The sequence below is a fragment of the Phocoena sinus genome, chromosome 16 (assembly GCF_008692025.1).
Source record: "Phocoena sinus isolate mPhoSin1 chromosome 16, mPhoSin1.pri, whole genome shotgun sequence".
NCBI lineage: Eukaryota > Metazoa > Chordata > Mammalia > Artiodactyla > Phocoenidae > Phocoena > Phocoena sinus.
This window is the reverse complement of record NC_045778.1, coordinates 22,780,638-22,793,896: the sequence shown is the minus strand read 5'-3', so window position 1 is coordinate 22,793,896 and position 13,259 is coordinate 22,780,638. Positions and strand designations below refer to the sequence as shown.

The window sequence follows — 13,259 nt, the reverse complement described above, 5'->3', positions numbered from 1 at the left end:
ACACACACACACACACACACACACAAACATTACTCAGCCTTAAAAAAAGAATGAAATTCTGCCATTTGCAGAAACAAGAATGGACCTAGAGAATATCATGCTTTGTGAAGTAAGTCAGAGAAAGACAAATACTGTAGGATATCACTTATATGTGGACTCTAAAAAATACAACAAACCAGTGAATACAACCAAAAAGAAGCTGACTCACAGATACAGAGAACAAATTATTGGTTACCAGTGGGGAGAGGGAAGGGGGGATGGGTAATACAGGGGTAGGGAAGTAAAAGGTACAAACTATTAGGTATAAAATAAGGTACAAGGATATACTGTACAACATGGAGAATATAGCCAATATTTTATAAGAACTATAAATGGAGTATCACCTTTAAAAACTGTGAATCACTATATTACATACCTGTAACATATACTGTATAGCAACTATACTTCAATAAAAAATAAGTAAATAAATAAAATATAAAATTAAACACATATGAGATTCTATTGTGAGCCACAAAACTAGCGAGAAGTTTTTAAAAAGTGGAATAGGCAGTGCTGGCCAGGCATGATAAACAGTGAGCTCATTAATTGCTATTTGAGACTATCTAATAGGACATTTCTGGAGGACAAATTGAAAACCTTTCTAATGCTTTACTTAGGAAATATTCCCTTTATTTAGGAAATAATCAGAGGTTGGCACTGCCATTCGCAGATTTAAGGGTATCCACCCAGATAACTCTTAAGCGCCTCAGTCCTGCCTTCCCCACCCCACCCCATCCACAGAGAAGTTGAGCAACGATTTCCTTCCACACGGGCCCCAGTCCACAGGCCCCGCAGCCCCACACTCGAGATGGAAGGGCAGGGCGGTGCGAGAGAGAGAAAGACAACTGAGTCTGGCTGGAACTGTAACATATGAAGCTGGAAACCGGGCTGATGGTGTCCCTACACAGTGCCAGAGAAGACTGCCTTAACCAGCAAGAGGGACAAGGAAGCTGCCCAGAGAGGCCAAGGAGAGGGTGAGGGTGTGTCATTCAGGTCCTCAGAGTGGCAGACACCACGATGGGATCAGATGTGCAAGAGATTTATTTGTGGAAACCCGTGAAGGATAAAGGAGGAGGTGGCAGAAGGCAGGAAGACCACGATGCGGGTCTGACGCCCATGAAAGGAGGGAGCGAGAGCCCCACGCTGCAGGGTGGGTCTGGGGAACCTCCAGCCAGACCAATGGGGAGGCCCCAGGCAAGGCTGCCACGGGTAGAAACAGCGTGGCTAGTGGCTCGAGAGCCCTGCCGGCCTCAGTCATCGTCTGGGAGAGCCTGAGCGGGGAAAGGGCTGGAGACAGAGGGCGGCCTTGGTGCGTGTTGGATCGAAGCTGCAGTGGCTGCAGTTGTGCCATCTGCTCTTGCAGCGGGTTCTCCTGAGGGGGGATTGGAGCGGCGCACCCCCGGTGATGCTGCAGAGGACGTCCAGGGCTCGCTGGACAGTATTCCAGTTGCCAGGCCTGGTCGTCCCAAGACCCTGCCGCACCTCCATCAGGGTCCCAGGAGATCCTTGTACTGATCATAGTTTTACAATCCCCTCATCCCTGGCAGAGAAGTGCTGAACCACCGCACATACGGACACACGTGCACACTGGTGTATACACCACTGCACTCACATTCAGAAGCCACACAGAGCATGCCTGGACTCTGCTGTGCTGGGAAATAACCTCAGGAGGCCTCCCCTCCAAGGCTGGGGAGGTCACCAACCCTATGCGGTCGGAGCTCTGGATTCCATTCTCACCACCCCCAGCTGACCTTGGAACTACAACCCAGAGGGTCTGATTCCCCTAATGCTGGAAGAGCTTAGAGAGAAGCCTCAGGTCAGCACTCTCTCTGCCTCACTCTCCCTACTGCCTCTTTACACACCAATTTCTCAACACAAGTGTGTTCAAGCCTTCAGGGGCCTAAAGGGACCAAGGGGAGCCTGCAGGGATAAGAAAAGGAAATAGAGGTTGAGGACCACCCTCCTTCATAGCCCTTGAAATTCCATTTTGTTCCATTTCCCTGGATGTAACAGTCCTTCACACTTTAGCGTGAATTAGCCTGTTATGTTGCCTTCTTCAGGAAGGGGCTCAGTACGTCAGCCGTGGGCATCCAGAGTGAGATGGTCAAACATGGTTGGGGATGTGAAGGAAGGAGAGAGACATCCAGGAAAATCCACCTTCTCTGAGAATCAGGTGCACTACGGGCAGATGCTCTTGGCTCTCCCTGCCCTCCCACCCTTACTCTGAAGTAGCAGGGACCCCAGCTTGCATCAGTTCTGTAACACCTGACCCACAATGAAGACATAGGCAGCCAAGCGCACTTCACATTTAGTCACTTTTAATGCTCAAAAGCTCTGTACAAAAAAAAAAAAAAAAAAAAAAAATCACGAATGAATCCTCACAACACCCCTGTGAGGTAGGTAGGCAAGTATTATTCTCCCATTTTACAGATAGGGAAACTGAGGCAGAGAGGTGATGTGACCAGCCAGTAGTCCCAGCACAGCTGAAAGTCAGGGCCAACCGTGAGAATGCAAAGGATCCCTCCCAGTTCAGCCCTGATCTCTGACCCCTCATCTAGACCTTGTCTGCAACAAAATTAACACTTTTTACTACATGCAAAAATAAAACCAAAACCAACAACAAATCTGAAAAGGTAGTGAACAGACATACAGTAGATTTGCAAAAGAATTCAGCCAAAATGGTCATAAATTTTCCAACACTAGGTAGATGTGAACAACTCTGGCCTCTTCCCCCTTTTCAAAACACCATGACCGGTGACACATCACCTGTTTCTCCGCACAAGTGCCGGTGTACAACCGAGAGAGACCCCTCTGGCCCCAACAAGCCAGGCCAGGAGGACAGCGTCCACACCACTCAGCCCCTGTGCTTCGGGGGACACCAGCCCCAAGAGGGAGAGCCGCAGACTCAGCTCAACACCGCCTGCCTCTCCGAGCAACCCTCTCACTGTCTGCACAGAGCTGGGCCCGGCAGCTGCTAATTCAGCAGCACTTGGCCCCTTCTGCCCCCACTGGAAGGCAGCTCAAGGATGCTCAGCAAGGATGGCCTGGAATCCAACTGCCCCCTCACGCCATCCTTGGCCCACTCTCACACGCCCCACTGCTCACTCAGGGTCACCCGGCAGGCTCCGGGGCTCCTGCCACAGCAGGTTGGGGCACAGGCCACTCTGGATGGCACGGCAGGGAGGCAGTGCTTCCCCAGACCTCCCACCCATGGTTCCAGAGAAATGGAGCTGGCCTCTTCCACGGGGCCGCATGCACCTTCTGGGAGCTCTTTCTTCCTCCGAGAGGGACTCCATTTCATTTTCAGCTCCCTGGAAACCTCCAAAGTCCTGCCAGCCCAGAGGAGGGGAGAGGGCAAAGGAAGGAGAGGCGGAGGCCCCTGCGGGACCCACTGGGCATGAGGTTGTCCTTCAAGTCTCCAGGTTGAGACAAGGCATGAGAGGCAAGGAAACTGGGTAAAGCTGCCTTTAGGCTAACAAATCAGCCAGCACACAGTCCACTCCCCAGGGAGCCCGGGGCCCCCAGGGCGGTGCTCAGGCAGCGAAAGAGGAGAAGCCGCGTGAGAGAGCCACGAGAGAGGGCAAGAGGGAAACCAACACTGGCTAGGGCCGCTCCGCCAGGGCCCGTCAGAGCCGCTCGGGGGAGAGCGGAGGGCGAAGCGGCGAGGGGCTTCGCTTGGCAACTTGGGGAGTGAGCTCCTTGCAGACGTCGATGCCACACCGGCCTTCCTGCAGGCCCTCCCCGCGCCTGCCATTCACAAAGTATCACTGTGCGCCAACTGTCCTATAAAAGCTCTTTCAGAAAAGGGGTCCCCACCCATGCCAGTCTCTCTGCTAAGCTGAGGGATCATTTCTCAGGGCCGCTGTCGGTGAGCAGCTCCGGCACCCCCAGTCTGTGAGGGTAGGAGGCGGCCCCGTGGGAGGCGACGGTAGCAGGGGCGGGGGAGCGCATCCTACAGGAAGTCCCATTCCTACAGGAGGTCCCCTGCGGCGGAGGGCTCGGGGCTGTGGCTCTGCTCCTGCCACCGGCAGCGCAGCCTCGAGAAGGGCTGGTCCTCCACGCTCTCAAGCTCGGGGAAGCCCAGCTGGTTGAGGATCTCGTAGATGCCGGCCTCTGCTGCCACCTGGGAAGGACAGCAGAGATGGGGGCAGAGCTCCAGGGAAGGGGGGGTAATCATTCAGGTCCCCCATCCCCCTGTGTCACACCGTCCTCCCCTCCCTGGGCTCCGCAGATACAGGCGAGTCTGGGGCCCAGCGCTGCCTCCCCCCAGCTCAGTGACCTGCACAAGTTTGCGTCTCGATTACTATTAACTGCTCTGCGCTTCCCTTCCTTATAGTGGGACTGCACAGTGTGGAGGGCGACACTGCACAGAGAGCGCCCGGCAGGTAGTGAACAAGCGGGGAGCAGCACGGGAGGCCAAGCACGCCCCATGCCTGCATAGCCCCGACGCTCCCATGGGGACCTCGGGAGCAGAGGCCAGCTGCTCCCGGTATTACAGCCAGGCCCTCAGGGAGCGCTGGGGAAGGCAGTGTGGATGCAGCAGCCAGCAAGGGCCCTTTGGCCGTGAGTTCCAGCTGTGGAGCAGGCAGGCCCACCAAGGGCCTCAGCTCAGGCGGGTTAACTGGGGCCTCCCTGGACTCAAACCACTCAACGACCAGCCTCCTTCTCTCCCCACTGTCCCAGGGGATGGAGAGGATGCAGGCTCCACTCCAAACAGAGGCCTCTGCCCTCTGTTCATCCCAAGGCTGGAACCCACGCTAGGGGGCTGGACCAGCAGTTCTCGCCCTCCTTGACGTCCCCAAACACCCACTACCCAGGTTCAGCCGGCGAGCTCCCCAGCCCCTGGTCCCCCTGATTTCAGCTCTCCGAGCAGAACCCAAGCAGAAGTGTCCTAGGTCCCCCACCACCTTCACCTCCACCTCCAAGAGGAAGCTGAGCCCAAGGCCTGCTCAAGAGGGTAGCCCCAAGGTGGCCTTGGTGTGACCCACGCCCTATCAGGACCACCCGGAAGGCTCACCTTCAGCAGAAACGCCCGGCAGCCACCACTCCCGCCACCAGGCCCTGTGGTGGCCTCCCTGCCTCTGTTCCCTCACAGCTCTGACCCCACGTGCACACAGACCTAAGCCCCCCTACCCTTCCTATACCCATCACAGACTCCCATCCTCCTGCACACCTGCCCCACGGGAGCTAATTCCAGCCCTGAGTCCAGATTAGAACTGTCAGGACAGTCTGGTGAGGTCAGTAGGGGCCAGTGTCCCGGCGGAGGGGTAATTACAGGCCCCTCTGCCAAGGAGGGAAGGAGGCCTTTCTCCTGCCCTAGAGGTTCCGAGGCAGCGGCTCTTCCTCTAAAAGCAGCCGAGCTGGGGGAAGAAACAGAAAGAAGCAAGCAGAGTGGGAGGGTGGAGGCGGCAAGAGAGGGCAGCGTCTTAGGCCAGACATGGTGGGCTTTGGAGCCAAACAACCTGCTCTAACGCTGACCGTGAACACGGCACCTAACCTCTGTGCTCAGTCTCCTCCTCTGTAGAATGGGAGCATACAGTCGCCACGTAAGGCAGACCCGCTCACACGAGCTCTGGCACATGGCACTGTATACACCTCATGGAATCCCCACCGCAGCCTCCTGAGGTGGTGCTGACGTTGTAACGCCGAGGACAGCAGCTCAGAGGGGCTAACTAACTTGTCCGAGGTCACGGTTGCAAGGCAGCAGGGGCCGAGCCACAGCGGGAAGCCAGAAGGGCACAACAGTGGGCAGGCGTGTAGCACCCAGGTGACGCTGGCCTGGGGGACGCAGGCAGGGAGCAGGGGCCCAGCCCAGCACCCGCCCTGCTGTGTCCCCAGGCGCCTCGTCTCCTCCCTCCCCCGCCTCACCCATCCACTCACTGCCTGCTGAGCGCGGAGGCCGTGCTGGGGACCCAGAGCTGAACGAGACACAATCTCAGCCACAGGGAAGCGTCCTGTACAGTGAGATGAGAACTCTGCCCGCTCAACTCTGCCCGCCTGTCCCTGGGCCCGGGGAAGACGCACAGGGTGGTCCCGGCCCCCACCCCCGCCCTCACCTCCCGCATCCAGGCGCTGAAGGGCCTCTGCCAGGAGCCGGCCTTCTCCAGGTGGAGGTACGCGTTGAAGAGCACCAGGCAGACGTAGCGTTCCAGGTACTGCAGGCTCCGCAGCTGCAGCCTCCGGGCCTCCCGCTCTGACTTGGCCGCTTTCGCCTGGAGGACGGACGGCACGGGGCGGGAGTCAGAGTGGGTGCTCACCCCCAGCCGGGGACACTCCACACACGCTCTACACACATACACCCGACTCACACACTCACAGACTCTCACAATCGTACACACCACACACACACTCACACACACCTCACTCACACACCACATGCCCTCGGTCACACACACCCCACACACAACACAGTCACATACACACAACACGCACCGCATACACACTCACACACAAACCATACACACACACACCGACACACACACATACAGACACACTCTCACACCACACACACACTCTCCAAGGCTGGGGACGGACACAGAAAGACCACAGAAGCAGGGTCAGCAACAGGGGCGGGAGCTCAGGGAGGGACAGACTGGGATGGAGGATGGGGCATCGGTCTTTTGAACGGTAATCCTGAGCACCTTCTAGGAGAACAGGCCACGCTAGGGAGGGAAGGGACAGCCAAGTGACTAAAGGTAGCTTCCCAGAGAGCACACGACGCAGCTGGGCCTTGAGGGGCCTGCGTGGACTCGGATTAAGACAGTGAACACCAGACGGGGCGGCCAGAGGTGAGGATGGTGCCCAGCAGGTAGGGAGACCGGGAAGGGGCTGGCCTGGCTGAAACAAGGGTGTGAAGGGACAAGACGGGAACCGGGTTGGCCCCCAACTGTGGAAGCCACCCTGGCGCCAAGAAGTCTACCCTCTAAGCCAGCTTCCCAACCCTGGCGTGCAGATGCCTGGGCCCCACCCCGGACCAATCAGACGGGAACCTCCGGGGGGTGGGCCTGGGCACAGGGACAGTGGAAAGTCCCCGGGGCCATTCTAGGGAGCCAGGGTTGAGCTCTGTGGCTTTAGCACCGGGGAGCCACTGAAGCTTTGAGAATAGGAGGGACCTGTTAACGGAAGACTCGCGGGAGACTAACGCTCAGAAGGAAGAGGCCTTACATGGGGTCCCCTCCAGGTCCTCCTCCGTGTCGGGCCCAGTGGGAAGGCAGGGGGACAAGGCCCAGGACACACAGAGCCAGCTCTCCCCCTGCCGGGTGTCTGCCACCATATCTGAGCGTGCTCCTCCAACCCACCGCAGATGGACCGTCGCCCTAGGGGGGAGTCCGGGGGACTGAACGCCACACCTCACCTTGCACTTGCGCCCTCCTCCTGCTCACCCACACCCACACCCACCCTGGCCTCCAGCCAGAGCCCACGGCAGCTCTCTCTGCTCCAAGAAGAGGATGTGGCATAGCGGCCATACCTTCAGGCAGCGCGAACACCCAGGGGAGGGCACAGCCAGTCCCCGGGCCTCTGGGAACCAGGAAGGGCAGTCTCCCAACAACTGGGCCACAGCTGGAAGCCCTCCCACGTAGGCACACATCAGCCTACACGAGTCTCCTCCAGGCCGCTTCAGGAAGGCTCCTGGGTGGGCCCCCGCCCCAGACATGACACGACCCACAGCCCTAAGAACCGCGAGCTGGAGTGGGCTTGCTTGTGGGACCTGGAGTCCCGCACCTCCCACTTCTGCCTCGGGTGACTCAGCCTCTGATGCCTCTGCCGTCTTTGCCCCCAGGGTCGTGGGAGTGGGCGGTTGGCCCAACACACCGTCCAGAAGGAGCTCTGGAACCTTGGGGACAGCGAACAGGGCCCAGCTGGGGCAAGGGGACCACAGCCAGCGCCCTGACTCCCTGGGAGACAAGACTGGGCTCTGGTCCCAGCTCTGCCATTTAAACTCTCGGCCCCACGCTGCTGAAGGTCACATTGCTCAGTAAAGTATGGCATGAGGAAGCACCTATAAACCCTGGGGGGCCACACGGGTCCAGCCATTCACAGAACAGGGGCCACAGCCACGGCACAAAGGTGGGGCACACGCAGGCCCTGCCCGCAGACACTCATGGTCTGGGGGAGACAGGGGACAAACACCCTGTGTTTGCACTGGGGCCAAACACCCAGTGCAGCCGGACCACGGGATCAAGATAAGGCAGGTAGTGGACGAGGGAGGGCCTCCAAGACGAGGAGGATTTGAGGTGCCCTGACAGGGGGAGGAAAGGGTCAAAGAGGGAGGTGGGTCCAAGGGAGGCAGAGGGGGAGGGGCTTGTAGCAGCAGGGGGCCCAGAGCCAGGCAAGCCCTGACCCTACAGACAAAGGGGCCAGCAGGGCTTCTGGATGTGAGGGTAGGAATGGCCCCAAGGCCACTGGTGCGGGAAGTTGACTGGGGCTGGTAGGGGCAGGACGCCTACTGTTTTAAGGACGGCTCAACCAACCAACTGCTCAAAGAAAAGCAGTTTTGCTTAGAAATTAGGCAGTGGACCCAAAAACAAACAAAAAAAATTTTACCTAAATACAAACTGCGGCCAATACAGCATGACTCTGCCTGTCTCTAAGGGTGACTATTTCATGCCGCGTGGCGCTGGGCATTCACCACCCGATCCCTTACACTGCTCCCCAGTCTCCATCCAAAGGCTGGGAGCCTAGTTAAACACATTTTCTTAGAAAGAAGGAAAGGAATTCACCCACAGTGCCACCAGGCAGAGTCATTTTAAACTACTTTCAAGAGCTCAGAAGTAACTTCCTGTTGGGTGTGAAGAGGCCTCAGCTCGGGACTTGGCCCCGGGGGCAGAGCCGCGGCAGCTCTATCTTCTTGGTGCCCCTGCTCCAGAGGGGACAGAAGCCTGCTGCCCCCAGAGATTCCAGCAAGGATTCTGAGGAACATCTTGGGTGGAGAGGTCAAGTGATTCCTTCCGAGACCCTACTGGCAAGGTAGGGTGGAATTATCTCTAAATTCAGACCACTGGGTCAAGGTGACGCCTGACACCCACCGGAAGGTTCCGTGGGTGCTTCCTGCCCGACCGCAGTCTGTGATTTGAGACAATGACCCATCTTCCTAGCAAAGCCCTGGTTTCCTTAAAATCACCCCAGGTTGGCACTGTCTGGGGAAGAGGACAGGCCAGCCACCTCCAGTACATAAAAATAGTGGAACTGTTTTTAGATGGCCTGGCAGGCCAGGCTGTCATTAGCTGTGGTGGAGCGGACAGGGCTTCCTCATCCATTGGGGGCTAAGCACTAAAACAGACGGGGCCCAGGGAAGGTGGGCAGGGCCCTGGGTTCGTCAGGCCTCTCAAGCCTCCAGTCTACCCAGCATCAACGCGGGCCCCGAGGTGCGCTGCTCCTTGCTGGGCCACTTGGGAGAGGCCCACGGAGGCAAGGCTGGAAAGCCTCCCCGGGTGTGCCCAGGCCCCCTGCATGCAGGTGCCAGGCTGAGCACAACGCACGTAGATCTGATGAGGAGATTCTAATATGCCCTCCAGCAAACCCATGAAGCAAGAGGGACACTTCATGGTGCAGATGGGGCTCAGCAAGGTCACAGAGTTCCAAGCTGGGACATGAACTCCAAAACCCCAGCTCTCCTAACAACCTAGGCCTTTCCACCACAGTCAAGTTCAAGTGCTCCCTGCCTCACTCTTGCTTCTGTACCTTTACCCTCTCTCTTCCTCCTGCCTGGAATGCCCTCCCCTCCGCCGGGGCTGGTCGCGTTCAGCTTTCCCTCCAGGCCCTGGACAAGCCACTGCTCTCGCGAGGCTCTGAAGCATTCAGCCCCACCGCACGCTTCTCAGCCTCCTCTGCTCTGCGCCAGTTCACTAACTACTGCATTACATTCCATCGTGAGGGCTTCTAATTGCTTCTCCAAGGCATGACTGGTCTCCTCAAGACAGCGATACGCCGGGGCAGCAGGCAGCAGATTACAGCCAGGTTTCCATCTCCGCCCCCTTCCCGCCGCCCTGAGCGTCTGACTAGGACCCAGCGTGCAGAGGGTGCTCAGCTGGTCAATGGGCACTCACTCCCCGGGTCATGTTGCCCTTTCAGTGTCATACTCTCAGTGTCATCTAGAACCAAGCTTCCAGATTCCCTGGGGACCCCCACGTGTGCACCTGCGCCAGGGGCTCCGGACTCAGACGTGCAACCGCTGCTCAAGAGCTCCGCATGGACAAGGTTCGGGCTCCTCAAATTCCACAACACACTCCACATGGGCCTCGGGACCGCTCCCCAAACCTGCCCTGCCCACAAGCTTGCCATCTCACAGCCAACTCCTGCTGCTAAGGCCCAAACCGACATCCCTCCTCCACTTCTCCCTTTCTCAGCCCCACATCCAGCCAATCAGGGAATCCTGTCAACTCTATGTCAACACACCCCCAGAAGCTGCCCCCTCTCACGCCCCAGTCAAGCCACCTCATCTCAGTGACGGCGTCTGACTGGCCTCCCTGCCACCGCCCTCAACCCCACCCCTGCTGTCTATTCCCCGTGTGGCACCAGAGTGACCCTGTGGGAACCTGCGGTCATTACTAGAACCTCCCTGCCGCCCTCTCCCCACCCGCTCCCCAGGAACAAGCATGGCCTGGCGACCACCGCCCTCCAGCTGAGGCGGGGTCCAGACTGGGCGGGCGGCCCACAGCCCTCAAAGATGGTCAGTTTCTAAGGGGCAGGGTCCCAGAGCTCAGACCCCACCCTTCTTCTCAAAATTGAACGCCACCCCTCTCCTTGGGGGCTTTGCATGAGTCCCTGCAGACTCCATCCTCAGGCCTGCGTGGGCTTGAGGGGCCTCACGCCCAAGGATGCTTTCCACGCCTAGTCCCCAGAAGGGAGAAAGGGGCCCTTGCCCCAGAGGCGGGTAACTGATTTTCCAAAGATGTCATATTTTGATCAGCACTTTCAAAGCATGAAGGGCTAAACCTGGCACCATGTGCGTCTCTGATGTTCGTCCAACAAACACCGGTCACCCTTAGACCAGGCTCTGGGATTCAGTGCTGACCAGACACGGTCCTGGCCTCAGGATCCCACTGTCCCTACACATAACCAAGGGAGTCAGCCTGGTGTCCCGGCCACCGTACACCCCACTCCCACCTCACCGGTACCCAGGCAGGTGCTCACCGCCACCCCTCAAGGCAGGTGGGGCAGCAGTAGTGACCCCGGGTGACAGATGGAAAAGCAGAGGCCCAGGCAGGTCAAAGTGATTTGCCCAAGGTTGTGCCAGAAGTTACTAGCAGAGCCTGGGCTAGAACCAGGGTTTCCGACCCCCTCCCAGGGCTCTTCTGGTTGCTGGAGAAGAGCACCCTCTCCTGGAGACCAACGATGTGGACAAAGAACCCAAAGATACAGAGGTGGTAGAGGGGGCGGCTTTCCTATTTAATCACACAATGACTTATGCAACTGTCCGCTTTCCATCCGCTCACAGGCAGACATCTGTGAAGCCCTACTTGTGCCAGGCAGGGTCTGAGTCAGGGTTTCAGGGATGAGTCCTTGTACGTGGAACAGAGATGAGCAGCAGAAAGAGGCACCTTTAGTGACAACCACGAACTTGACAATGACAGCAATGAGCACAGAGGCAGGGTCTCAGGAGACGGAGAGGGCGCGGGGGGGAGGGGGGAGGCAGGGAGACGGTGGGGTTGAGATCTGAACCCCTCCCAAACCACTGAAAATCCCAAGCCTGATGGCGCACATTCAGAAACCACGCCTGGCACCCTGTCAGTGTTCCCCTGATGGATGCCATTGAACAAACCAGCACAGTCCCCCTGGAGGGTGGAAGTGGTTCCAGCTCAGCCGTATGATGGGAACGAAGGGAAAGCAAGGGAGGTCTCAACTACTGAGAACATGAGCCTACTCACACACTCACACACTCTCACACACGCTCACACACACACAGACCCACACCCACACACTCCATCTGAATGAAAGCTGCTCACCAATCCACTGGCTCTATTTTGGCCTGGTGTGAAAGAGCCTTGGGAAGCAACCCTTTCCTTCCATCATATTTTACACGACAGCTCACAGCATACCAGAGTTGCTCTAATTGCAGCGCCTGAGACACTTTACCTACCAGAATGAGGTCTCCAGGGAACAACTTTGGCCATGCCGGAGTCTTGGAGAGACAGAGAGAGACCCCACTTGGGGCTCAGGGCCAGAGCTCTCTCTCTCGACATTTCTCTTAAGAAATAATCTTCGGGACTTCCCTGGTGGTGCAGTGGTTAAGAATCTACCTCCCAATGCAGGGGACACGTGTTCAATCCCTGGACCGGGAAGATCCCACACGCCGCAAAGCAACTGAGCCCGTGCGCCACAACAACTGAGCCTGTGCTCTAGAGCCCGCGAGCCACAGCTACTGAGACTGTGTGCCACAACTACTGAAGCCCGTGCACCTAGAGCCCGTGCTCCACAACAAGAGAAGCCACCACGGTGAGAAGCCCACGCACTGCAATGAAGAGTAGCCCCCGCTCACCGCAACTAGAGAAAGCCCGCACAGCAACGAAGACCCAACGCAGCCAAAAATAAATAAATTTATTTTAAAAAAAGAAATAATCTTCGCCCTTGCAGTGCTGAGCTGGATCTCTTTGACCTCTTAGCAACTCTGCACCAACCCAGGGCAGTGCAACCAGGAAGGGCTGGTGGCTTCCTTGCCAGCCCTTTTTTTTCTGCCACAAGAGAACTGTCCCCTGGGTCATGGCCATCACAGTGAAGGAAAGGAATGCAGGCCAAGGAGTTGGGAGACTGGTGCTAACCCTGCCTCCAGCTGGTCACAAAACTTCATTAGGCCTCAGTGTGTTCCTCAGGAAAATGGGTCTAATAAAACACACCCTCACCTCCTCACCAGCTGCTCTGAAGACCAGAGGAAAGAGAGGGAAGTTCTTAGAAAACTCAAAACGCATGGCTCAAAGTTAAAGCATCACAGTCTATAAAATAAATCTCAATTTGAGACCAAAGGACGTTTTACTTCTCTCCGTGTGGTACCTTCACCTCAGATTTTCCTCAAACTCCTTCTGAAGGGACAGACGGGAGACACATCAGACTGTCTCAAACACAGAACTAACACAGAATTAATGTCACTAGCCAAGGCTAAGGAAAAATGCCCTTGGCATTAATGATTCTAACAGGACTTCCTTCAGGAGCCCTGACCTTGGTTTCTGTCACAAATATTTTCCCTTTCCAGGCCCAGCAAGAAACACACTCATTCACCCGATGGT

General features: G+C 57.2%; 1 protein-coding gene across 3 annotated transcripts in view; it reads right to left on the bottom strand.

Moving 5' to 3' along the window:
- Positions 1-2,343: 2,343 nt before the first annotated feature.
- PALD1 (phosphatase domain containing paladin 1) overlaps positions 2,344-13,259 on the bottom strand; it is an 82,758-nt gene continuing 71,842 nt past the window's right edge. For all 3 annotated transcript variants that reach the window (XM_032609289.1, XM_032609288.1, XM_032609290.1), the window contains exons 19-20: positions 6,096-6,251; positions 2,344-4,162 (exon numbers count right to left, since the gene is read on the bottom strand). In XM_032609289.1, coding sequence (XP_032465180.1) covers positions 4,010-4,162; positions 6,096-6,251 — 309 coding nt within the window. In that variant the 3' untranslated portion in view covers positions 2,344-4,009. The remainder of the gene's footprint in view (positions 4,163-6,095; positions 6,252-13,259) is intronic.